We start from the raw sequence: 25875 nt of genomic DNA on the forward strand, positions 1-25875 counted from the left end.
GGGATCTGCCCATTGTTTTCCCATCTGGGCCTCCCCGGTTGGGTCCTTTGTCCAGAAACCTGGGTGTCAGTTACCCCACTCTGTGTGCCCTTCCCACCAAGGTGTCTGCCTCTGAGGCCAGGTGGTGGAGGATGCGGTGAGAGAAAAGGCAATAGAGACTTTGGCTCCACCTCCCTCAGATCACAGTTTCTCCAATCAGAGAGAACGGTTCCTCTTCTTCCAAATGTTAGGTGCCTGCAGGGCCTACTGGGGCTTGAGAAAATGGAAAAAGGAAAAAGAACAGATTTCCCTCCACCCTCTCAGTGTTAGGAATCCCTTTCCTGCTCCTGGGTTAGAACAAGAGGGTCCCCCCGGGGGTTTCCTCTGTGCACCTGGTCCCCCTTCCAAGTTCTGTGCTGTCTTGGGTCCAGGCCAGGGGATATAGGAAGGAAATATTGGGAACCTCACTGCCTCTTCAGTGGTATTTTGAATTCTGATCTTCTTCCCCCATTTTCTGATCCTCCAACAGCTACTCCATGCATTCTGTCCAGATTTTATAGCTGCATTCAATGGGAGAGATGGGTGGACTATGCTTATCATGTTTATTCCATCTCACCTGGAACTGGAACTCTGTATGTTTAATTAACTTTTAAATTTCATCTAAGTAATACATGCAGGGGACTTTATACACTGAGTGGCCAGATTATTATGATCTCTGAATGCATAATAATCTGGCCACTCAGTGTATATCCTCCTATATAATAAAAGGCTAGTATGCATATTATCCCTTTGACCAGGAGTTCAACCAGCAGGCCTCTGATACATATATGTGTGTGTATATATATATACTGAGTGGCCAGATTATTATGCATTCAGAGATCATAATAATCTGGCCACTCAGTGTATAGACAAATGGATATATCTCCTTTAAGAGAAAATACACCAACATATTAATTATGGTTATTAACCTATTAATAGCAGGATTAGAGTATATTATTTTTATTTTCTGCTAGTTCTAAATCTCTTCCACAGTCACTATACATTATATCAGAATAAAACCCAATAAATTTTCTTTTCAAAGGGGACCCTAATACAATTGGATATTGTGATTAGAAGTTCACAGCACCATTTATCAAGTGGTTCCCAGCCTCCTTAGCCCACTATTTTGACCTTTATGGAGCCAGACAATTTTTAAAAATATATTTGATTTGGACCTCAACTATATGGAAATTATTTAATTGTAATCCTGTTTCATTATACACACTGTTCATTGGTCCTTACATGACTCAATTTTGCTTGTCTGTCTAATCCTATCTAATAATAGAAAAATATGCAAATTGACCATATCTCCAACATACCCACAAGCCACGCCCACAAGCCACACCCACCATCCAATCAGAGCGAGTATGCAAATTAACCCAAACCAAGATGGCTACAGCCACAGAGAGCAAGGTTTCCTAGGTGACAGAGGAAGCCAAGCTTTCCGCCTGCCCTTGCCAGGCCTAAGCCTCCACTCAAGCTACAAAGTTTCAATTATAGAAGGTAAACAAATTCAAACAGAAATGGGGGCAGAATGGAGCTTGAGAGAGCAGGCCAGGGTTGCCGGCGGTAACAGGGGAAGCAAAGCTTTCCGCACACCCTGGCCGGGCCCACCTGCTTAAGGCAACAAAGTTTCAATTATAACCCCAACACAAATGGCTGCCGGCCTCCGAGGGAGCCCCAGGCTTGGCTCCGCTCCAGGCTACAAAGTTTCAATTGTAGAAGGAAAATAAATTCCAGATACCAGGGCCTCTGCTTGGGTTACCAGGGGGCATGGCGGCCTGCAAATCACCACAGGCTCCTCGCTCAGGCTGCCCCACACCCCAAGGGAAACCCCACCTGATCCAGGACGCCCTTCAGGGCAAACCAACTGGCCCCCACCCCTGTACCAGGCCTCTATCCTATCTAATAAAAGAGTAATATGCAGATTGATCATCACTGAAACACACAATATAGCTGCCCCCATGTGGTCAAAGATCCTGCCCCCATGTGGACACAAGATGGCCACTACAAGATGGCCAGCAGGAGAGGGCAGTTGGGAGGCACCCGGCCTGCAAGGGAGGGCAGTTGAGAAGGACCAGGCCTGCAAGGGAGGGCAGTTGAGAGGGACCAGGTCTGTAAGGGAGGGCAGTTGAGAAGGACCAGGCCTGCAAGGGAGGGCAGTTGGAGGTGATCAACCCTGCAGGAGAGGGCAGTTAGGAGTGACCAGGCTGGCAGAGGAGGGAAGTTGGGGCCAAACAGGCTGGCAGCGGAGTGGTTATGGGGTGATCAGACTGGCAGGCAGAAGCGGTTAGGGGCTATCAGGAAGGCAGGCAGGCAAGCAGTTTGGAGCCAGCAGTCCTGGATTGTGAGAGGGATGTCCGACTGCCCGTTTAGGGCAGAACTAAACGGGCAGTAGGACATCCCTCGAGGGGTCCCAGATCGGAGAGGGTACAGGCTGGGCTGAGGGACAACCCCCCTCCATGCACGAATTTCGTGCACCGGGCCTCTAGTCTATAATAATAATATAATTACTAAGCACTCATTATGGAATAATGATGACATAATGTACAATCTATGACCAAGAACATAAATTGACTCTTTTAGCGGGTGGGAGAGAAGTGGTGACAGTTTATTTATTTTTTATTATTTAATTAAAATTACAGTTGACATACAATATTATATTAGATTTTTAGGTGTACAACATAGTGATTAGGCCCCCTTCACCCACCTCCCATCCAGCAACCATCAATTTGTTCTCTGTATCTGAGTTTGTTTATTTTGTTTTGATTTTTTACAGTAGATTCCTCATATAAGTGAAATCATGTTATTTGTCTTTTTCTGTCTGACTTATTTCACTTAGCATAATATCCTCTAGGTCCATCCATATTGTTGCAAATGGCAAGATCTCATTCTTTTTTATGGCCAAGTAATATTTAATTGTATATATGTACCCATTCTTTATCCATTCCTCAATCCATAGGCATTTAGGTTCCTTCCATATCTTGGCTGTTGTAAATAATGCTGCAATGAACAAGGGAGTCTATGTTTCTTTTTGAATTAGTGTTTTGGATTTTTTTCAGATATATACCTTGAAGTGGAATTGCTGGGTAATAAGGTACTTCTAGTTTTAATTTTTTTGAGGAATTTCCACTGTTTTCTACAGTGACTGCACTAATCTGCATTCCCACCAACTGTGCATGAGGGTTCCCATTTCTCCACATCCTCACCAACACTTGTTGTTTGTTGATTTATTGGTGATAGCCATTCTGACAGGTGTGAGGTGATATCTTATTGTGGTTTTACTTTGCATTTCTTTGATGATTAGTGACATTGAGCATCTTTTCACATCTTTTCATCTGTATGTCCTCTTTGAAGAAATATCTATTCAGGTCCTCTGCCCATTATTAAATTGGATTGTTTATTTATTTATTTATTTTGGTGCTGTGTTGTATGAGTTCTTTATAAATTTTGGATATTAACCCCTTAACAGATTTATCATTGGCATATATTTTCTTCTGTTCAGTAGGTTGTCTTTTCATTTTGTTGATGGTTTTCTTTGCTGTGCAAGAACTTTCTAGTTTGATGGAGTCCCATTTGTTTATTTTTTCTTTTGTTTCCTTTGCCCAAGGAGACATATCCAAAAAATATTGCTAAGAGCAATGTCAGAGATTTTACTGCATATGTTTTCTTCTAGGAGTTTTATGGTTTCAGGTCTTACATTTAAGTCTTTAATCCATTTTGAGTTTATTCTTATGTATGGTATAAGAGATAATCTAGTTTCATTTTTTATAGGTGTCTGTCCACTTTACCCAAGGCCATTTATTGAATAGACTATCTTTACCCCATTGTATATTCTTGTCATAGGTTAATTGACCATATAGGCATGGGTTTATTTTTGGGCTCTCTATTCTGTTCCATTGATCTATATGTCTGTTTTTATGCTAGTACTGTGCTGTTTGGATTATTATGGCCTTGTAGTATAATTTTATAACAGGTAGTATAATTCCTCCAATTTTGTTCATTCTCACTATTGGTGTGGCTATTTGGAATCTTTTGTGGTACCATATAAATTTTAGGATTATTTGTTCTAGTTCTATGAAAAATGCTATTGGCATTTTGATAGGAATTGCATTGACTCTATAAATGGCTCTGGGTAGTATGAAAACTGTAATGATGTTAATTTTTCCTATTCATAAGCATGGTATATGCTTCTATTTATTTCTAGCTTCTTTAACTTTTGTCTTTGAGTACAGGTTTTTTACCTCCTTGGTTAAACTTATTCCTAGATATTTTATTCTTTTTGATGCAATTGTAAATGGGGTTGTTTTCTTAATTTCTCTTTCTTAAAGTTCATTATCCTATATAATAAAAGGGCAATATGCAAATCGACTGAATGGCTGAACGACTGGTTGTTATGACACACAGGGACCACCAGGGGGACAGACACTCAACGTAGGAGCTGCCCCCTAGTGGTCAGTGCGTTCCCACAGCGGGGAGCGCTGCTCAGTCAGAAGCCGGGCTCACAGTTAGTGAGTGCAGTGGAGGTGGCAGGAGCCTCTCCCGCCTCTGCAGCAGCACCAAGGATGTCCGACTGATGTCCTTCTGGGGAGCGGGCCTAAGCCGCCAGTCAGACATCCCCCGAGGGGTCCCAGACTGTGAAAGGGTGCAGGCTGGGCTGAGGGACCCCCCTCCCAAGTGCACAAATGTTGTGTACTGGGCCTCTAGTTGGTGTATAAAAATGCAACCAATTTCTGAATATTTGTTTTGTATACTGTTACTTTACTGAATTTATCTATTAGTTCTTGTAGTTATTTTGTGGCATCTTTAGGGTCCTCTACATATTGTATCATATCATTTGCAAATAATGATGGTTTTACTTCTTTCCAATGTGGATATCTTTTCTTTCTTTCTTTTTTTTTGGTCTGGTTTCTATGGCTAGGATTTCCAATACTTCCCTATATAATAAAGAGCTAATATGCTAATTAGACCAAACAGCAGAATGACCTTCCGGATGAAGCTGGGGCTGCGAGGGCCGAGACCCTTGCACGAATTTTGTGCCTCGGGCCACTAGTGTTGGATAAAGGTGGATTTCCTTGTCTTGTTTCTGATCTTTCAGCTTTTCCCTATTGGGTGTGATGTTAGTTGTGGGAATATAAGCTGACTCTTGACTTAACCTATATCTAATAACAGGCCCCTTCCCTCCTGTCTCATTCACCATCATGCCTCCACTCAGACTAATTATAATTCTGAATCCTGTGTTCATTAATCTTTTGCTTTTTTATTAAGGTAAATGTTGCATAACATAAAATTAAGCATTTAAAGTGCACATTTCAGTGACATTTTAGTACACAATGTTGTGCAACTATCACCTCTATTTAGTTTCAAAACATTTTCATCACTCCCCCAAAATCCCATCCCCATTGAACAATCATTCTTCACATCCCCTTTGCCCCTGGAAAACACTGATGTTTTCTGTCTCTATGGATTTACCTTCAATGGCCATTCTGTATAAATGAAAACAGATAGTATGTGGCTTTTATGTCTGGTTTATTTCACTTAACACTTTGTTTTTGAAGTTCACATGTTGTAATATGTGTCAATACTTCATTCCTGTTTATGGCTGAATAACATTCCATTGTATGACTATTTTGCTTATCCAGTTGTCTACTCATGGATACGTGACTTGTTTCTGTACTTTGGCTATTGTGAATAATGCTGCTATGAACATTACTGTATAAGGTTTTGTTTGAACACATGCTTTTATTTCTCTTGGACATATAACTAGGAGTGGAATTACTGGGTCATATGATAATTCTATATTTAACTTATTGAAGGACTGCCAAGCTGTTTTCCATAATGGCGTCAACATTTAATATTCCCAAGGGGGAGTTTTAACTCTTATGTCTGATTCTGGAATCTTCTTCCTCTACACTAGCTTGGATGTTCCTGTCTGGCAGAAAGTCCCATTTTACCACCTCTGCAGGGCTACTTATGGCTCTGAGCCCCAGCTCCTGGCCTGCCTGGCTTCCCAGCCCTCCACTTTCCTGCCCAGTTATCTCCCACCCCCACCCAGCCTTCCTGTCTGCCTGCTGCTTTTTAAGATCCTGTCATTCCTTTGGGTCCAACTCAGGTTCTGCTTTTTCCGTGAAACCATTCCGCATTTCTTTATTCTTTTTCAGAACAGCTGCTGCATTGGGGGCACCTATTTGGATTTTTTTACTGAAGGAAGGTGACATGTTGCTAAAATTACCTAACATTTGAAAAGATGTACTGTCTATGATCTCACTCATCTATGGGAATAATGAACAACATAAACCGATGAACAAAAACAGACCCGGAGACAGGGAAGCATCGATCAGACTGTCAAACCTCAGAGGGAAGGTAGGGGAGGGTGGGGGTAAGGGGGAGAGATCAACCAAAGGACTTGTATGCATGCATATAAGCCTAACCAATGGACACAGACAATAGGGGGGTGGGGGCATGCGTGGGGAGGGGTTTGGGATGGGAATGGGGAGATGAGGACAAATATGTAATACCTTAATCAATAAAGAAATTTAAAAAAAAGTACTGTCCGGATCGATTTTATATTTCTTATATAAATAAGTAACTTATGCTCCAGGATAACATATGAGGGGAAAGTTTGTGCTTAAATTAATGAGGGCAAAGAAGTAAATCTTGAAAATATTTCAGTGGTGTGATGCCTTGTCAGTTGGGGAGCTTCCCGCCAAAGATGAGCAAGGTCTGCTCGGAAACGGTGTTGAAGAGGTGGGTGCACACTCCGCTTCTGCATCCGGCATCGGGTCCCAGAGCCGCCCTTCTCCTGGCTACGGCGTCTCCGTCAGGCGTGGCTGCCCAGGGGCCGGAGGGTCCCACCAGCGCTGCGGCCCCAGTCAGTGCCTGGGGCGGGTGCCCTCAGAGACCCTCGTGAGCTGCTCAGCGTGGCGTGCACACACTGCCTATTGGAAGCAAGGTCTTCCCGCAGGTATTTTACACCCAGAGGTTCCTCGGGGTAAACCTGACCGAACGTGAGATTTGCTTTCAGAGCCACGTTTCCTCAGAGGCCAGGTGGCGAAGATGCAGAGGTGAAGGTTGCCGCGTGGAGTGGAGTGCGATCCCCTGCAGCCTTTGGCACTTTGGACTGGACTCAGTCCTCGCTGCGGCTGGGGTGGCGTCAGGACAATTCATGCGTAAGGGAGAACAGGACAGCGTGTGCGTAAGGGAGGCTTTCGTTTGCGTGTGTGATGACACGTTAGGGCTCTGAAGTCCTTGTGGGTTCAACTCGAAGTAAGTACATCTTTGCCAAGATCTGCCAATTCTTGCCGAAGGGGCCAGATTGAAGCTGTGATTTTAACTCTTGGTTGAAGTGCTAATTCTTTTATCCGACTGGTAAAAATGTACTACAAAAATGGACATATTTTGGCTAGCTCAGCGTTGGCAGGGCCTTGCATTTTATCTTTTTACAAAAACATGCCAACGACTAAGCATCTTCCCTGTCGCATCATAAGGTCGGCAAGCAGAGAAGCTGCAAGGAGCCATCAGGGAATGCATGGTTCGATAATTTCTGGTCATCTTATTGGAGGATGTTCAAGTGCTGAAAAATGAGGTCTGTGTGCATGTAGAGACATAAGCACAAGAAGAAAACAACATACTGCATTTGCCTTCTTGTGCTTCACAGTATGTTGTGTGTTTTTTTTACAAATTGAAAGCAAGACCCTCAACCAGCAAAAAGACTACGACACACTTTATTGCCATACTTGCTTTATTGTGGTGGTGGTGGGCGGCCTGGAACCCATCCTACAGTATCTCCGAGAAATGCTCGTATACGGTCATCTACTTTTGTTCAGGAACAAATGTATCTGTATACAGAAGGTACTTACAAATATTAGGTGATATTGGTCAGACTCTGGTTGTGTGTAGCACTATGCTCATTTCTCTCATACCTACATGATGTCATTTAGTTCTCACAACACTGTGAGGCAGGTACTTGTTTAATTGGTGAGGAATCAGCAGCCTGGGAGGGTCAGGAGGCCTGCCCAGGGTGCATAGTGGGTTAGATGCAAAACTGGGACCACACCGGAAGCCTGCCCCCCCCCCCCCCCAGCCACCATGCTGGATGTGCTTCTTGTTAGCACTGAGCTGCCGAAGGACTGTGCGGTGGCATGGGGTTATTTAGTGGGGATGCCATATGAGACTCTTACGTGAGACGGGTACTGAACTAGATCTCTTCCAGGTCCTTCCCGCACTGCCCATTTGTGTCCAGGCTGCGGGAGCCTTCTGAAAGTGCCACTTCTCAGTACAGGACACCCCCACCCCCCACCCAGGGCCTCCCCACCCCATGATGCTATTCATCTTGGATTCAGAGGGCAGTTGGGCTGCTTTGTTCGCGGACCTCTAGCTAGCTCTCGGAAACGTGGCGGGTACTTGATCCTTAACTTTCACCTTGCTCTTACAGCGCATTTACTAGTAGAACAGAATGGCGGCGGTTCTGACTGCTGGGGTAACCTCGGTCTGCAGTTCACATTAAACATTAGCTCACATTGCCTCAAGGTCTGGAACCAATGTACCCAGAAGAAATTTACAAAGGGACAGCGATGTTGAAACAGTTTAAGTGCAAACAGGAGAATTCCAGGCGCTATCGTCTAAAGTCCCTATTTGACTCGTCATTTTTCCATCCCATCTCTCGCTCGTTCCTCTCTGACCTGTCAGCAGCCTGTGCCTGAGCATTCCAGTCACTCGTTGTTAAATGCCTCTGATTCAATCCATGTATGTAAAGTCTCTCACTTCATCTCTGAAGAGGTCACGTCAACGTGGTTTTAATTGCCTGGAGGGATGGTGCTGCTACTGCTGAATTGGCAAAACTCAAGATTTGGAGCCCCAGACAAGGATTTTAAGTCTCATATTATAAGCACAGAGGGGATTTGGTCACCAGAGTTGTTAGTCGGCATTATTACATCCTACCTTTTGCTTCCCACAGTCCAACCTCTGATGCATCAGGTTTTGTTTGATTATTTTGTATCGCTTTCTAGTGGTTTCTTCACCCATGCCCGTTTCCTGTGAGCTCGGTTCCCTATTGTTCCTGGGGCCTGAGGGTGCAGCGAGAACTGAGAGTGGGAGAGAACGAAGGGAGAAATGCCATCATTTAGTGCATGAAGTGGTTAAAGATACCATTCTGTTTATTGCTTTTCTTGTTCAAAGCAAAAAATAATGCAGAGTTAGGTGAGCAGGATGTTTATCAAGTGTATAGGGCTGAATATGTAGATGTTTAATTTAATATCTGGAAGCTTTGGGACACGGAACTCTGACAGGTTCCGTGTAACGAACCTGTCTCTCAAGAGTCCTTTCCCCAAAGCCCAGATACTTTTTAAATATCTTGCTTCTCCATGTGATTGCCAGCGCCTTAGAGAAGTTGACAGTTTGGGTGATTTCTATTAGCAGAAAAACGTGGGCTCAAAATGAATCTGTTGTGTAACACCCCAGCGGCCTGAGTCCAGGTGCATGCTCTCGCTCTGAGAAGGCGGGAGAAGCGGACGAGCCCATCCAGACAGGCCGTGGGGGAGGAGGGGAGCACCCAGCAGCCAAGGCCATCCTGTGTTGCAATCGCAGCCTAAACCAGATCTCTGGAAAACGAGTTTCTTGCTGCCTGTTTGTGTCCCTCAGTAACCATGGCCCCCACCCTCCAAGGTGGGATGTTGACCTTGGAGCAGCATGGAGTCTGGCGTGGAGCGTGGAGCGTCCCTTCCACGGGGTCTCCGCAGCCTTCTTTCCCACCACTGACCAGATGCCCAGGGCCGGGAAGTCAGAGCTCAAGATGGAAATCCCTCCAGGTGAGGTGACCCCTCCCAGGAAATGGACTCCTCCAGTTTTCTCACATGATGTGCAGGCACTTTCACTTTTCCATATATAGGAGTCACTCAGGAGCAAGCTCTGGCCAGTCCAGGGAGCCACACTGCCACCTTCAGTCCCTCCCTTCTCACGCATCCTCGCCTCACTCTCGCATGCTCACCAGCAGTTAGGCAGAAGTGACCCCTGTGCTTCTGCCAACCACAGGCCTGTTGGGTTTAAAGAAAAAAGAAAAACTCAGACAAAGTCACAGCATTAGAACGGTGGCCTTGAGGAAGCTGCGTGGAGACCTGTGAAAAGATGAACGGACCGGTGGATGGCTTGTATGACACCTCTCTAAGTGAAGAAGGGGCCTTCATGTTCACCTCGGAATCTGTAGGAGAGGGACACCCTGGTGAGTAGGCTGTACCGGCCCGATGTGACCTGTACCGGCCCAATGTGACCTGTTCCGAGGGAGTCACTTTTGCTAGAGGTCTTAAAACAGTTTGTGTTAGTGACTCTCAGGGGTCTCTGGAGGAACACTGAAGTATTTTTCCCTCTATTTGTAGTTTTGTAAAACAGATCATCACATGCCAGTGAAGCATCGAAAGTGAATGAAGCTGAGGGTTCCTGCCGCCACCACCACGGGCATCAGCCCTCAGCGTGGTGGGGCTGTGGCAGAGACCACGCAGCTGGTTGTCTAAAGATAGTCATGGACATAAAATTATCATCAGATACAAACATTATATATATACACTCAGTGGCCAGATTGTTATGATCTCTGAACGCATTGTTATGATTATTATAATAATCTGGCCACTCAGTGTGTGTGTGAGTGTGTGTGTGTGTGTGTGTGTGTGTATAGCCCGGTGCATGAATTTGTGCATGGGTGGGGTCCAGCCAGCCTGGCCAGGGGGAGGGGACATGGGCGTTTGGCCAGCCTGCCTGCTGATCGAACTCTTGGTCGAGGAAACAATTTGCATATTAGCCTTTTATTATATAGGATATACACTGAGTGGCCAGATTATTATGCATTCAGAGATCATAACAATCTGGCCACTCAGTGTGTGTGTGTGTGTGTGTGTGTGTGTGTGTGTATTAGTAAATCTTTAATTTATTATCAATGAGCAGCTTAAGTCAACAGAAAATGTTCCCTCAAACAAGACCGAGGGTCACTAAGTTTTTCGTGTAAAGCACATGTAGGTTAGGAATAAGTGGCAGTGCATCCTCTATTGGGATGGAGCTCTAGGTTCTGGAAGTCTCCAATGTGTTATAAAAGAAAGTGCAGATGACTTCTTGAAGAAGAAGAAAATTCAAGCATTCTTTTGGACCTGAAAAGTAGGTGGGCTGCGAGTTGGGGAACTGAGAGAGGCTTCCATGGTGACAGTAGAGACCAGGATCAGAACCTCAATGTTTAGAAGAATGGTTCTCAAACTCCGGGGTAAAATGCATAGTGGTGGGCCTCACCCCCAAACTCTCTGATTTAGTAGGTCTTGGGAAGGCTCAAGAATTTGCATTTTTGGGAGCAGTTGAAAATTGGCAATTGTCAGTTTTGGCTAAAAGAAACTCTTAAAAAAAGAATTTTCTTTAAAAAAAATATATTTTATTGATTTCAGAGAGGGAGGGAGAGGGAAAGAGAGAGAGAAACGTCAATGATGAGAGAGAATCAATGGTTGCAGACATCGAACCGTGACTTCCTGGTTCATAGGTTGTCACTCAACCACCGAGCCATGTGAACAGGGCAGAATTTGCATTTTTAATAAGTTTCCAGGAGATGCTACTGCCTTTAGTGTGGGAATCTTACTTTGAGGACCATTGCTCCAGGAAAACCCTGGGGCTAGACACACTGATTTATGTATTTAAGCACTTCTTCAAAATTCATTGGACCAGTTGAAGTTTTTGGTAACGCATCACCAAGTCTACTTTTTTTTTTCTCTTTCTTGTTCTTTCTCAAAGAGATTTAACTTCTGTACCTTGTAATGCAGCTTTAAATATCTCAATACACTACTCCCTCCATATGCTTCAGCCAGTGGCTATCAACTTGGGGCAATTTTGTCCCCTTCCCCCCAAGGACACTTCAAAATGTCTGAAAACATTTGGGATTGTCACAACCAAGGGGGTTTGTAATGGCCATTCAATGGATAGAGGCCTATACATCCTGCATACACAAGTCCATCTCCCACAACAAAAAATTTTCCAGCCCTAAATATCCATAGTGGTGCTGTTGAGAAACCTTGTGACTTAATTCAATGTAAATAATCTTTTTGATTATGCATAATTTTACAAAGTTTCTAGGTTTACCGTACTCATAATTTCAGCTTCATTGCTATGTGTGGCAAATTCTGGACAGCCCCCTGGCTTTTGAAAGCCATATATAGGTTAGGATTTGCTCCACCCGGAGGAAGTGGGTGCTTTGGCATGCAGTGGCCAGTGGTCCCATGGTACTCACAGCAAGGTGCTCGGTGGACAGAGAAGGAAAATTCTAGCCAATCAATTGGTTGCTTTGTCTACTGAATGGCAGACCTTCAGTTTGTCTGATTTTCCTTTCACTTGCCACTAAAACTTAACTGTCCACATAAGTCAGTCAGTTTCCACTAAGGTCTGGTGACTTTCTGCTTGTTATTCCAGTGCTAAATTCCTCTCCACCAGAAAGATAAAATTAATGCTTCTTTTTCAACTCCCAACAAAACCAACTATTAGCTCTCTTAAGGCTACTAAGTGATAATGATAAAAATTTCCAAAGCCTAAAGAAACAGTTCTGAAGAACCTCCTTGTCAAGCTGTCTTTGTTTAAAATATATATTTTATTGATTTCAGGGAGGAAGGAAGAGGGAGAGAGAGATAGAAACATGATGAGAGAGAGTCATTGATCACTTGCCTCCTGCATGCCCCTAACTGGGGATCGAGCCTGCAACCCAGTCATGTGCCCTGACTAGGAACTGAACCGTGACCTCCTGGTTCATAGGTCAACGTTCAACCACTGAGCCACACCGGCTGACTGTCAAGCTATCTTGATACCCTTGCTCAACTCCAGCTTTAAAATCTCTAATATCCCTTTTCCCATTTCTCTGTGTGCATTGAGAACATGTGACTCATGTCCTTTAAGTAAGCAGAGTCATTGCGATCGGCTCCCAAGAGTCCTGATGGGTCAGCCTAAAGTGGATGTTTGAGCAGCAGGGGGCCTTCCTTGGGAGGGTGTGCAGAGGCTACGACTCAGACAAACTTAGATTTACAACCAGATCTGCCACTGGCGGGAGGATAGAAAAGCTCAAAAGTACCGTTATTTTTCTTTATAAAAAATTTTAAAATTACAGTTGACATTCAATATTACATTAGTTTCAAGTGTACAGCATACTGGTTAGACATTTATATAACTTACTAAGTGATCACCCAATAAATCTAGTACCCATCTGACCACACATAGTTGTTACAATATTATTGACGATATTCCCTATGCTGTACTTTACATCCTCATCTGTAACTACCAATTTATACTTCTTAACACCTACCCCTTTTTCACCCAGCACCCTACCCCCCTCTCATCTCGCAGCCATCAGTTTGTTCTCTGTATCTATGAGTTTGTTTCTGTGGGGATTTTTTGAGATTCCACATATTAGTAAAATTATATGATATTTGCCTTTCTCTGTCTGACTTATATCACTTAGCATAATACCCTCTAGGTTCAAACATGTGTTTAATAGCACTTTCTGCAAGGAAAAATTGGGAAATTTACCTTTAATGACAAATTAACATTTTTAATTACAGAATGCATAATGTGCTTTTGAGAGTAGAACTGCTTAATTGTAGATCCAAGTTCTTAATTTAAAAACTTAAAAAAAGAGAGGGAAATGCAAGGAAACTTTTGGAGGTGATAGAAATGTTAATTACCTTGATATGGTAATGGTAACATGCAAGTATATATATATATATATATGTCCAAACTCATCAAATTGTACACATTAATTATACACAACATTTGTTTAGACCAATTGTATCTCAATAAAACTGGAAAAATCTTATTAATTTATTAAGAGTAGACTCTATGGATATTTTGGACATTAATGAGATTAATATGTGTAAATAGATGTCACTTTTATTTTGGAATTTGTGAACATTGACAGTTCACAGGACCCGCAAAGCCAGAGTAGATTTCTCCACAGTGCCATCCAAGGTCTACGAGCCCAGCCATGCAGAGTCTTTAAGGCAAACACAGAGTGAGGTCAAATGCCGGCTCGTGCTGAACTCTTGTCAGTCCACCTTGACTGAGGAGGTTGGCCCAGCTGTTAGAACATCTGGCCTTTAGGAGGCTGAGTGGCCGTGGGGAAGGTCTGAGAACTGCCCGAGGGAATGTTCTGCAAATCAGCACTGGTCCTCAGAGGTCCTCTCAGAGAGCCCACGGCTGGGGTGGGGCTGGCCTGGCGTGTTCTACACCACACACTGCATCCTGTGGAACCTGCAGCACATGCATCGGGCTGTCCCTTCTGACTTCACACCTTGGCACCTAATCTCACCGATGTTAGCAGCTGTTTTAGCTTCTATGTCCAGGACTTTCCTGGATGCTAGAATGAAAGGGAATATGTTGAGGAATGAGGGACTTTTAGTTAGAAGTGTGTGTGTGTGTGTGTGTGTGTGTGTGTGTGTGTGTCTCTGTGTGTGTTGTGTGTGTGTGTGTGTGTGTGTGTGTAAATTGCTGTAGACTCTTAGAACTAGTTTTGGAATATATTTCTTTCTTTAGAGAATTCTATAATTTTATACATCATACAAAATTAGGCAGAAATGGGAAGAAATAACTTCTTACATTTAAAAAAGTGTCCTTTTAGGCAGATTTGATATGTAAACTGACAAAATAGCTAATTCTTTTAGCATTTCATTTGTTGTACCTAATAGTTCCATGATTCCTTCACGTGTTCATTCTTTTCCAGATAAGATCTGTGACCAGATCAGCGACGCGGTGCTGGATGCCCACCTCCGGCAGGACCCCAATGCCAAGGTGGCCTGCGGTAAGAAGCGCCTGGGCCCCTCGCCGGAGCCCTAAGGGGCAGCCTGAGTCCTTTGCCTGAGGTGAAGCCCTCACCACAGCAGTCAGGAGGGCCTTGAGGTGATTAGGGCGAGTCCTCTCCCTTCACTGAGGGACAGTGCGTGCAGCTGACTGAGGGCCTTGGCCACGGTCACAGGGTAGGCATGCCCACCATGGAGACCGCAGCTGCTGTCCTCCTGTTGGTGTCCTGGCCTGTCTGCTGCACAGACAAGCTTTCCCTCTCCAGTGCCACCCTGGCCCCTGGATTGAGGACTATGTGCCCCTCTGGGGGTAGACTTCACCCCAACATCTTTGTGAACAGCTGCCCGATTCTTTGTTCAGGACCCCACTCCCTGAAGCCCGCGGTGGAGGTTAGCAGTAGGGGCGGGAGAGCGTCACACAGGCTGACCGCATCCTTTAGGCCAACTACATGCGTCATGGTCTTCTTTCAATCCACACAGCAGTCTTCTTAGCCTCACCTAACAGTCGAGGAGTCAGACAGAGAGGCTAAGTTGTTCAAGATCACACGAGTAGTGTGATATGAAAACTTGGTACAAAAACTCAGGTGTAACCAATTCTTTCCAAAGTATAGTTCTCGGGGCATTGAAGATGGTCAGCAACTGTGCTGGCGTTCACTCTTTTTTATTAGCGTTGCTCTTTCCTGTCTGGTAAGGTTGGCTGTGAGTCCCTTTATCAGCACGGGGAGAGGTCTAGCCATTGGGCGTCCCGGTGCTGGCGCTGGCCACTCCCTTTTCTCGTTCCCTTCCAGAGACGGTGTGCAAGACGGGCATGGTGCTGCTGTGCGGGGAGATCACCTCCATGGCCATGGTGGACTACCAGCGGGTGGTGCGAGACACCATCAAGCACATTGGCTACGACGACTCGGCCAAGGGTAAGGCAGGGCCCGGTCTCTGAGGAAGGCCCCCCAAGCTGTCACATCGGAGGCTTCTGGATGGGCTCAGGCCACCCCAGGAGAGACAGTCCTTAGGGTGCCTGTCAGGGACTAGGGGTCAGAGCCTGGCAGCAGTAGGCAGCCCAGTGACAGCCCACGGAACCGCCCAGTTCATCCATCGTAACTCTGGCCTTGTTTAGTGCCCTGCCCTCTTGGAGCTTTGCAAGAGAAAGAACTCCAGGGTAAAGGAGCTGCCCTCCACCGGGGTCCTGTCCTCGGATGGCACTGGCACTGGTCTGTCATCTTACTTAATTACACATTGTGGACAGATCACGAGAATTCTCGTGTTTTCTGTTCTAAGGCTTCTGGCCAATCATGAGAATTCTTTAAAAAGATATTAGCTTGTAAGACCATCTAATAAGTAACTTCAAAATGCAATGGGTATTTAATTTAAGGTGTGCCTTTAACATTTATGTAAAACGTTTTTTGTACTCGTTCACTAGAAACTTATCTGGCCACTGGGTAAAGCTAGCAATAAAACTGCTGGTCCGCAATGTGTTAACTGCTTGAGGACTCTGCTGCACTTCTATGCAGATGAGGATATCCGGGCTTCCAGACGTAAATGGTTTCTATGAGGTGACACAGTCAGTGCGTGGCTGCCCCTTTTGGGCCCCCCCCCCCCCCCCCCCCCCCGTTCCTTCTGCTAAACTGTGCTGCTGCCCATTACGGACAAGAAGAAGACTTAACCCAGAACTGGTCCTGAGAGCAGGCGGGCGAAGGAGGCAGGCACTGTGGGAGCCAAAAGCCCAGGGAGGGGCACAGGCCCTGGCAGGAGTGGAGGAGGAGCAGCGACCAGGCGTGGGCAGGCCAGGAAGGGCCCCCTGCAGGGGCATCAAAGGGCAGGGTGAGGGCCGGATGCTGAGGGCCTGTGCACAGCGCCGGCCCCCTTACTGGCTGTTTAGGGTGACGTGCAGCATCTTCGTGGGTCAGGGCAGGCTGGGGGACCTGTGGCACGTTTCTAAGGGAGAGAGCCACTCCGCTTTCCCAGATCACGTGACGCCCTTGGTTGGTGTTCAGCGTTAAGAAGAGTCATTATTTAGACAGTGATTAGGCCAAATGCGAGATGTTTATTGCAAACTGGTGAGTCGTTGGCAGCTCTCTAAAGGTTGTTCATTGGTTGGTGCCTTTAGAAACAGTCTCTGGGCCCAGGAGGCGGCACAGGGCAGAGGTGTCCCTGGGGTGGGGGCACTGCCTGGCATCAGATGATGCAGCATGAGGTGCCGGGCAGGGAGTCGGTGGCATAACTCCCCAGGAAGAGCGGCGGGAGGGCCCAGGGATGCTGACTGAGAGCCGCCTGACTCGGGTGTGTGGGGCTGGGGGTCGGAGGAGGAGCATTCCAGCAGAGACCTCGGGGAGGTAAGGGCATGTCCTCTTTAAGGTTACCCCAAGTTCACGTTGGCGAAAGGGGTCCTGCTGTGGAGGCCCGTTTCACTTCGTGTGGCGGTAGGGCCTCGCCTGAAGCATGTGCGCACACAGTAGATCGGGTCTGCGTTGTTGGCTTGTTTGTTTGCTTTAGTTGCCCACTCTGGCCACGTGGATAGGAGAAGAGACTGGAAAAGGGTGACAGCCAGCTTGTCACTAATACCTGACCCTTTGGTGGGGCCTGTACTAAATTCATTAGCTCCTCAGTCACAGGGTCCCTGGGCTGAGGCCTGTGCGTTGGAGGCCCAGCAGGGAGAAGAATGTGCTGTCTGTGCACGGTGCTCCCTCCTGTGGCTCCGCGGCTGGGCTGCTGCGAGCCCAGACTCCCCTGCCCAGGCCCAACCCGTGGCACCTGCTTCCCCCTCTGTGCCCGCCGAGCTGCAGGGCGGGCAGCCAGGGCTCCGCTCCGCAGGTGTGGCCTTTCCCTCGGGACCACATCTCAGGATGAGAGGCCCTGGCGCTGGGAGCCTCTGAACAGTCAGGTTCACGTTATTTGTTCAGTGTGTTTAATACACATGCTCCTCCAATTATAATGCGGTAACGTCCTGATAAGCCCGCCCTAAGCTGAAGACATCGTAAGTTAAAATGCATTTAGTACAGCTGTTGAACGTCCCATTTGCCTCGCCGGCCGCACCCGGCTCAGAACACCTACAGCAGCCACATTGGGCAAATCGCCCAACAGCGACTACACTAGAGAGTGCGGGTTGTTGACCCTCCTGATTGTGTGGCTGCCTGGGCCGAGGCTGCCGCCCGGCATCTGAGAGACTAGGTGCTGAATATCAGCCCAGGGAAAGAGCCAAGTTTACAGTTCGAAGTATGGCTTCTACTAAATGCGCATCACTTTGGCAACATCGTGAAGTTGAAGATCCCAAGTCGAGGACTGTACCTGGATTAGGCCCATGTCCGGCTTCGGGTGGCAGGGCGGCCGGGCCCGGGTTCCCTCAGTGCAGTCATCCAACCTGGGTCCTGGGAGGTGCCTCTGGCGGGGGGGCCCGGGGCAGGCGTGAGTCTCCCACCACGCTTCAGGGGGCAGCTGGGGCTGCTGCTTCCTGTACAGCAGTTCCCGGTAGGACGTGTGCTTCTAATCAAGCTGTGACTTAATACAGTCAGTGCGCAGTGCAGCACTTTCTTTGGCTAACGAGTCTTACGTGATGGGAAGGATGGGCCTTCCCCATCCTGGCATTGGCTCTGGGCCCGGGCAGGTCCCAGCTAACCAGAGACCACCCCTGGCACAAGTGCATGCCAGGCCCTGAACGTCCCGGACGCTCGCAACCACCCCGTGTCTGACGTGTCCCCCTCGGGCCTGCTTCCCTTCTGCCCAGGCTTTGACTTCAAGACCTGCAATGTGCTCGTGGCGTTGGAGCAGCAGTCCCCGGACATCGCCCAGTGCGTCCATCTGGACAGAAACGAAGAGGACGTCGGTGCCGGAGACCAGGTGAGAGCGCTGAGCCCTGCTCTGCCCTGTGTTGAGGAGCTGGCTGGGGAAGCTCCTGAATAACAGGTTAATCACGCTGTGGGGTGACCCTCCTCCTGGAGGATCGGAGGGAGCTGCATGCCCCAACTTCAGGGCAGCGGTGTGAGGGCGCCGCGGGCTGTGGAAGGCTGGGGTTGCTGATGCCGTTTGGGCTGTCTCCCTCCCCTCTTAGGATGTTGGGGGGCAGGGTCCGTGCCATCCCCTCCCCAGGGCCCAGCGTGAATGCTGCGTGCGCGAGGCACCCGAGTGAGGTTGGAGTGCAGCGGAGGGTAGCTTTGAAGGCAGTTGCCCTGGTCTGAAGCGGGTGTGGCTCAGTGGGCTCTCTCCCCGCTGCAGGGCTTGATGTTCGGCTATGCCACCGACGAGACGGAGGAGTGCATGCCCCTCACCATCATCCTTGCTCACAAACTCAACGCCCGGATGGCAGAGCTGAGGCGCTCGGGGGTGCTCCCCTGGCTCAGGCCCGACTCGAAGACGCAGGTGGGTCTCTCCTTTGCCTCCTGGTTCCAGACACACACACTTCAAGCCCCCGACTCCTCTCATTCCTGTTAAGGCCAAAATGTGCAGCCTGGACGCAAAGAATTGTGGATTTTGAAAAGAGTTATTTATTTGAAAAACCTTCAGCTCTAGATGTTTTCTCCCCCCATTTTATTATGAAAAATTTCATAAGTACCGGAAAATGGAAAGAAATTTCTTAAGAAAAAAAAATTTTTTTTTTTCCTTCTTAGCATATGTTGAGTCTGATAATATAATTCCCCAGTTCCTGCCACACACTTCTGAACAGGTTTCAAACTTTTGGTCACTGCCCTGCCACCAAGACAGGTCTCCGCATCTTGAGCAAGGTCTGGACGCCGCCTGAGCAAGGATCCTCTGCATCTGTCTGGCCTTTTCCTTCCTTTCTCATAAAAACACCTACTCTTTGCTGTTCCTGCCTCTGGCCCCTTGGGCCCTGACCACTGGGCGCCCTGCAGAGTGGAGATCCCCACGGAGGTCTGTGTCCGAGGCCCACGGTGATGCCAGCGCTCGCACACCTGGAGGCCCCCTGTCCGCCTCCGCCTGTCCTGGGGGCTCCCTCCCACGGCTCCTCTTCCGCATTCCAGCAGGTCCTTGGCTCTTCTCCCACCCTCTCTCCCCTTCTATCTGTGCTAGCGGACCACTGGGCTCAAGCAGCTCCCAATCTCCCACCTGCAGTCCTCTCCCAATCACACTCCGTGTTTCACTCGCCCTGCAAACCAATGTGCCCAGGAGCCTGCTGTGTGGTGCCTGAGCCGGGAGTGAGGCCCACACTGGTACCCCAAGCAGCCTTCTCCTGACCTCCCCTGATGGAGCCTCCCGGCCCCTGGAGCCCCCAGGCCGCTGCACTGTGGGGCACCATGCCAGGACCCGCTGCGAGGCCTTCTCCACCCCCTCCTGGAGAGGAGGTTCCTCATCTCACTGCGCTGACTGAACAGGACGAGTCTTTCCACCTGAGCAAACTCCTCCTGCTGACACGGGAGTGGAGTGCAGCACGAGGCTATTTTTGCCGCTGGTCAGGGTTGTGTTTTCCGCGGTGCATTTTCCCGACACGATGAGATGAGAGCCCCGAGCTCAGAGGCCACAGTTCGCTGGGCCTGCAAGGACGCTGCTGGGGCTCGCGGCCGAGGGGAGGTCGGGGGCAGGGGCAGAGGAGACGGGCCTCAGCCGCTCCTCGGGATGCGAGCCTTCTCCTGCAGCCCGAAGGGCAGATCTAGTCCTAGAGCCAGCAGGACCCCCCTTCTGGGAGCCCCCAACTCCAGCCCCTCCCACAGGGCCCTGCGTGTGCACAGCCCAGCAGTTAAGGGTTGCTTCAGTCCACAGATGTTGGTGTGCATCGGCCCATCTCATAAGGCGTCATGTGGGCAGGGTTCTTTCTCTCCCTTCTCCTGACCTCACCCTGTTGCTCTTTGGACCAGGAAGGACGCAGAGTAGGAGTGACACAAGTCCAGTGTTGCATGAACATCCGAGGGCCTGGGGCTGGCAGAGACTGGCTGCAGGCACAGCCCCAGGAGGGCACTGCTTGCTGCCCTGTGGTCCTGTCGAGGCCCTGGGGTGGGAGCAGTGCTGTGCCTGCAGCCAGTGTCTCTACAGGGCCCCTGGCATAGCTTCACTCCTGCAGGCCCCCACGCTCCAGAGCCCCTCGGGGCACTGCTCTTGTGGGCTTACACTGACTGGGTAGCAATGGGCCTGTGGCTCCAGCATAGCCCGAGGGTCTTGAGTGACAGCTTCCTGCTGGGCAGAGCCCCTGCCAGGCCACACAGCTCCAGGTCAGAGCCCGGCTTTGCCTGCTGTGTGACCTTGACCAAGGCATTTATATTCTGGACCTCAGCTTTCTCGTCTTTAAGATGGGGCTGGTAACAGCCTCTTAGAGCTTTTGGCATGGTTTCTGGCATACAGTGCATGCTCGGTCCATGCCCGTCTCTTTAACCAGCTTCGTCTGCCGTGCTCACCACTCCTCCCTCTCACCCGTAAGCCCCGGCTGCCCCGGCTGCTCTCCGTCTCACAGCCCGGGCAGGCGGGGACACCGGGCTCTCCTGCTCACTGAGGTGTCAGGAAAGACGGGAGAAGCATCTCGCCCGTGCTGCTGTGGGAATGGCATGAGCTGTGGACCAGGCAGAGCGGGTTTGGCTCTTAGGCTTTTCTCGGACTAGTGTGTGGCTTCGGACGAGTTGCTTCACTTCTCATAGCCGTGTTCTCATTTGTGAAATGGAGCTCACAGGCCTGCTCTGCTGGAATGGCTCACAGAGTCATTGGTCATGCACAGAACGGGCACAGCCTGGCCTCGCTGGTGGCAGTATGCTGGATCTGTCCCTGTGGCCTGATCTGCGAGGGTGCTGTGGGCAGGTGCCGTCGCTCGGGGCTCTCCGCTTCCCTCTCGTTGGCCAGACACCCAGAGCTGGCAGCTCCCTCTGCCTCTGCCTCCAGAGCTCCTCCCCCGAGAGGCTGGGACAGCTGGCCCGTGGCCCGCAGACTCCTGTGTCCTTGGCCCTGGGACATAGAGGGTCAAGGGAGGACTTTGGCCAGCGGACATTTGTTGGCACCCAGAACCCTCTGAGATAGCAGTAAAGAAGTCCAGAGGGTCATAGAGAGAAAACTGGGTAAACCCTGAGTCTCCAAGGGGCACTAACTGTGGCCACAGGTGGGACTAGCTTATGCCTCATGCCCAGCCATCACACAGCACTAGGCAGCTATTCAGATACCAGAATGTGTCAGATGAACTTTCCTGAAGGCCCTGTGAAGACAGCAGGCCCCTGGCTCCTGGGAGCCCTGGCTGCCTCTGTGCCCAGCAGCGATGTGTCCTGAGCTCAGGGCAGGGCCTCACGAGTCTCCTCCTGCCCTTCTGACCGACAGGTGACAGTGCAGTACATGCAGAACAATGGCGCGGTCGTCCCCGTGCGCGTCCACACCATTGTCATCTCTGTGCAGCACAATGAGGACATCACGCTGGAGGACATGCGCAAGGCCCTGCAGGAGCAGGTGATCCGGGCCGTGGTGCCCGCCAAGTACCTGGACAAAGACACCATCTACCACCTGCAGCCCAGCGGGCGCTTTGTCATTGGCGGTCCTCAGGTGCGCCCCGGTTTCTGGATGAGGCCCTGGTTTGTCTGTTACTGGGGTGCTACCTCCCTGAGCACAGGCTGTCGGGGGCTGTGTGACTCAGCCAGGTCTCGCCTTGGACAACTGTGAAGTCAGCTCCCTCTCTGCGAGGCTTGCTGTGTACCTGTCAGTACCTGAGTGACCGGGGACGTGTCCCCAGGATTCCTCCACCTGTGCTGCCTGCCCCTCCCACTCCACACAGCCCATTCTTTTTTGTGGTTGTTAATCCTCACCCGAGGATATTTTCCATTGATTTTCAGAGAGAGAGAGAGAGTGGAAGGGAGGGGGAGAGACAGAGAGAGAAACATCAATGTGAGACACATCGACTGGCTGCCTCCCCCATGTACCCCGCCTGGGCTGGGGATCTAGCCTTGCAACCAAGGTACGTACCCTTGACCTGAATCGAACCTGGGACCCTCCAGTTTGAGGGTCGATGCTCTCTCTATCCACTGAGGCAAACTGGCTAAGGCCAGACAGCCCATTCTTGATGCCATGCTTGCCCAAGTGGCTGCTGCCTCACGTGCTAATGTGCTAACTCACATCACAAATGACTGGCCTTTACCAGGTGGCGCTCACAGGTCTTTGCCACAGGCTCCCTTCAACTCCTGTGGGCACCACGGTGGGAGTTTATCATGTGGACACCTGCTGCCCCCTCTCTCCTGCCCCGCTGGAGCAAGGCAGCGGAGATTGGTATGGCATCTGTGCGAGGCTGCCGGCCACTGTCGGGGCCTCAGCTGTGGCTGTGCTGCCACAGAGCAGGAGCCCCGTAACGGGCCCTGTGACCAGGCGAAGTGCAGCACAGCCGGAAAGAAAGGCCACGCCTCTTGTATTTTCTTGCAGGACCTCTCCGAGGCTAGAAATATGAGTGTGAGCGTGACCTCTAACAGGGGGAATAGCAGGCACTTTTCTCAAATCATTTAACACAGAGCCCTGGCGCCTTCACTGCCTGGTGTTGCACAGAGCAGATGCGTGAGGAAACGGGTGCCATGGCATTTACGGGGTGTCACCAGCAAGGCCCTGGCCCAGGGTGTGTGGATTACAGTGCAGTTGCTTCCTGCAGTTGGATTTCTCCACTAGGATTGGCTCATAAAGCAGAGGCAGTGGGGGCTGCCTGTGATCTTAGCTGGCTCATCGTTTGCACGTTCTGATGAGGCTCTGATGGCTTTCTGACTTCCAGCTGGTCAGTGACTGGTCTGAACTGGAGCCCGGGTGTCTGGCCGACTCTAAGCCAAGGAGTCTTTGGAACGTGCCCCCGGGCCACCGCAGGGCACCCTTTCCCAGTGGTGGTTCCGGCCATCACAGTGCCTCAGCGCAGCTTCCCAGGCCCTGGGGCTCGGCTCTCATCTCCGTTTCCTCCTCTCCCTCTGCAGGGGGACGCGGGCGTCACTGGCCGGAAGATTATCGTGGACACCTACGGCGGCTGGGGGGCGCACGGTGGCGGGGCCTTCTCCGGGAAGGACTACACCAAGGTGGACCGCTCGGCGGCTTACGCTGCCCGCTGGGTGGCCAAGTCCCTGGTGAAAGCAGGGCTGTGCCGGAGAGTGCTTGTGCAGGTGGGTCCCCATGCCTGCGGCCCCAGCTCTGGCCACAGCATGCGGCTCTGGGGGTCATGTGGGGCACTGTGGCCAGGAGCCTGGAAGCCTGGGGAGAGGACAGAACCTCAGGGAGAGGGCCAGGTACAGAGGCCGGCAGGGTTTCTGTGCAGACGGTGCGGGGAGTGTGTGGGGCGAGCGGAGTGTGGGGCGTGGTTCCAGCTGCCCTTCCTGAGGACATGGGGTTTCTGTGGGGGGCAGGGCCCTCCCACAGGCTTTGGGGCCTGACCCTCGTCTCCCCCGGAAGGTTTCCTACGCCATCGGTGTGGCCGCGCCGCTGTCCATTTCCATCTTCACCTATGGAACCTCGCAGAAGACGGAGAGAGAGCTGCTGGACGTGGTGAATAAGAACTTCGACCTCCGGCCTGGCGTCATCGTCAGGTAAGTCTGCCGCCCTGCGCTCGTGGGCAGGTCAGCTCAGCTCAGCTCAGCGGGAGGGGGAGCAGGAAGGACGTGCAGCCCCAGCAGCAGGGCGTCTTCGAGCCCTGGGCCAGCACATGCGCACCCAGGAGCCGGGCGTCTGGTGCTCAGGTTGAGGGGCCTGCGGGCTCAGCGGAGGCCACCTCCAGGTGGGAGGCCTCAGGAAAGTAAGAGGCTGAATGGCTAGGGATTCAGGCAGCAAGTCTAGTCCCGTCTGTTCTCACTTCTAATGCCATCCCTGCTTTCTAGAGCGTGCTAACTTGGCGTTGGTCTGGGCCAGGTGAGTGGGGTGCAGAGGAGAAAGGCACCGCGGGGCTGGAGTGCACTCCTGGCCCCTGATGGGGGTTCCCTGAGCCTCTGAGCCTGCTTCCCCGGGGCCAGTGACAGTGACAGCCACCCCACAGACATGGTGTAGTGTAGACAGGCCATTTAGGGGAATGACCTGAGTGGTGACACTCCACACAGAGACTGGCGAGGCTGCTACTCCTGCCCCTGAGATTCGGAGAGAGGCTGTTTCCTTGCCATTGCAATGACCCTTCCTTCTGCGGGCCTCGCAGGGACTTGGACTTGAAGAAGCCCATCTACCAGAAGACCGCGTGCTACGGCCACTTTGGAAGAAGCGAGTTCCCGTGGGAGGTTCCCAAGAAGCTGGTGTTTTAGAGCCGGGAGCTGGCCTGGCCCCGGAGGCGTCTGGGTGGCCACGTTCCTCTGTTCCAGGACCCCAGCTCCCCGGTCTCCCAGACCGAAGGCGCCGCGTGCGGCCAAGAGGGTGCCTTTCCCCACGCTCCCTCCTGGCCCTCGGACTTAGCCCTGTCCGTCATCATCACCACGAATGGCAGGAAGCCGGCAGCTTCCCGGTGCTGAGGGTCCCCTCTCCTCGTGAGGACAGTCACGGGGTTCCCCTACCTCTCCCTCAGACCAAGGCGATGCTCATTTAGTAGAAAAACCATCCTTCCAGGAGTTAATCCCCACTCTTCTCCCCCCGCCTCCCCCTCCCCCCAGCCCAGGCCCTGACCGGCTCTCGGTCCCCGTCTCCTGGCGTGAGCCAAGGTCAGTGCATCTCCCAGCTCTCCGGCCAGCGCCCTGAGCTAGGGTCTCCCAGCCCCTGGCGAGGCTGTGGCAGGCACAGGAGCAGGGCTGACATGGTCTGAGCTAACCACTGGTGCCATCTCTTCCTCAGTCCACGTGCTGGGAAACGCCTTCGTCACCCCGTTTATAAGCGGGGAGATGACACACAGACCATCCAGGGAGCTTTCACACGGTCCCACAGCCACAGCGTCAGGGCCTCGGCACGGCCCAGGAGCTCTGACTCAGGAGCCTGGGCCCCACCCCTCAAGCTCGTTCCAGAGCCAGGTCTGAGCCACGGGGACGCAGAGTGCAGCGAGGCTGGGCCTCTGGCCTATCGACTCGAGGTTGCTGCGAATCAGGGGATTGGCCACCGGCTCCTGGGGAGCCCTGGGCAACCTGCAAAGTCAGGGCAGAAACAAAGCGGTTCCGTTTGCCTCATTGGTACCAGGAGACGGTTCAGGGTGAGCTGGCTGGGCTGGAGTCTGGAGTTAGGAGGCCAC

The 25875-nt window shown here is 50.6% G+C and overlaps 1 protein-coding gene across 1 annotated transcript; it reads left to right on the forward strand.

Moving 5' to 3' along the window:
• Positions 1-10140: 10140 nt before the first annotated feature.
• MAT1A (methionine adenosyltransferase 1A) lies at positions 10141-24967 on the forward strand. The gene is made up of 9 exons (XM_008149118.3): positions 10141-10234; positions 14741-14818; positions 15605-15727; positions 18532-18644; positions 19020-19163; positions 22050-22268; positions 23666-23848; positions 24135-24268; positions 24865-24967. Exons 1-9 carry the CDS (start codon positions 10141-10143, stop codon positions 24965-24967), a joined length of 1191 nt encoding a protein of 396 aa, XP_008147340.1.
• Positions 24968-25875: the final 908 nt, after the last annotated feature.

The sequence above is a fragment of the Eptesicus fuscus genome, chromosome 17 (assembly GCF_027574615.1).
Source record: "Eptesicus fuscus isolate TK198812 chromosome 17, DD_ASM_mEF_20220401, whole genome shotgun sequence".
NCBI lineage: Eukaryota > Metazoa > Chordata > Mammalia > Chiroptera > Vespertilionidae > Eptesicus > Eptesicus fuscus.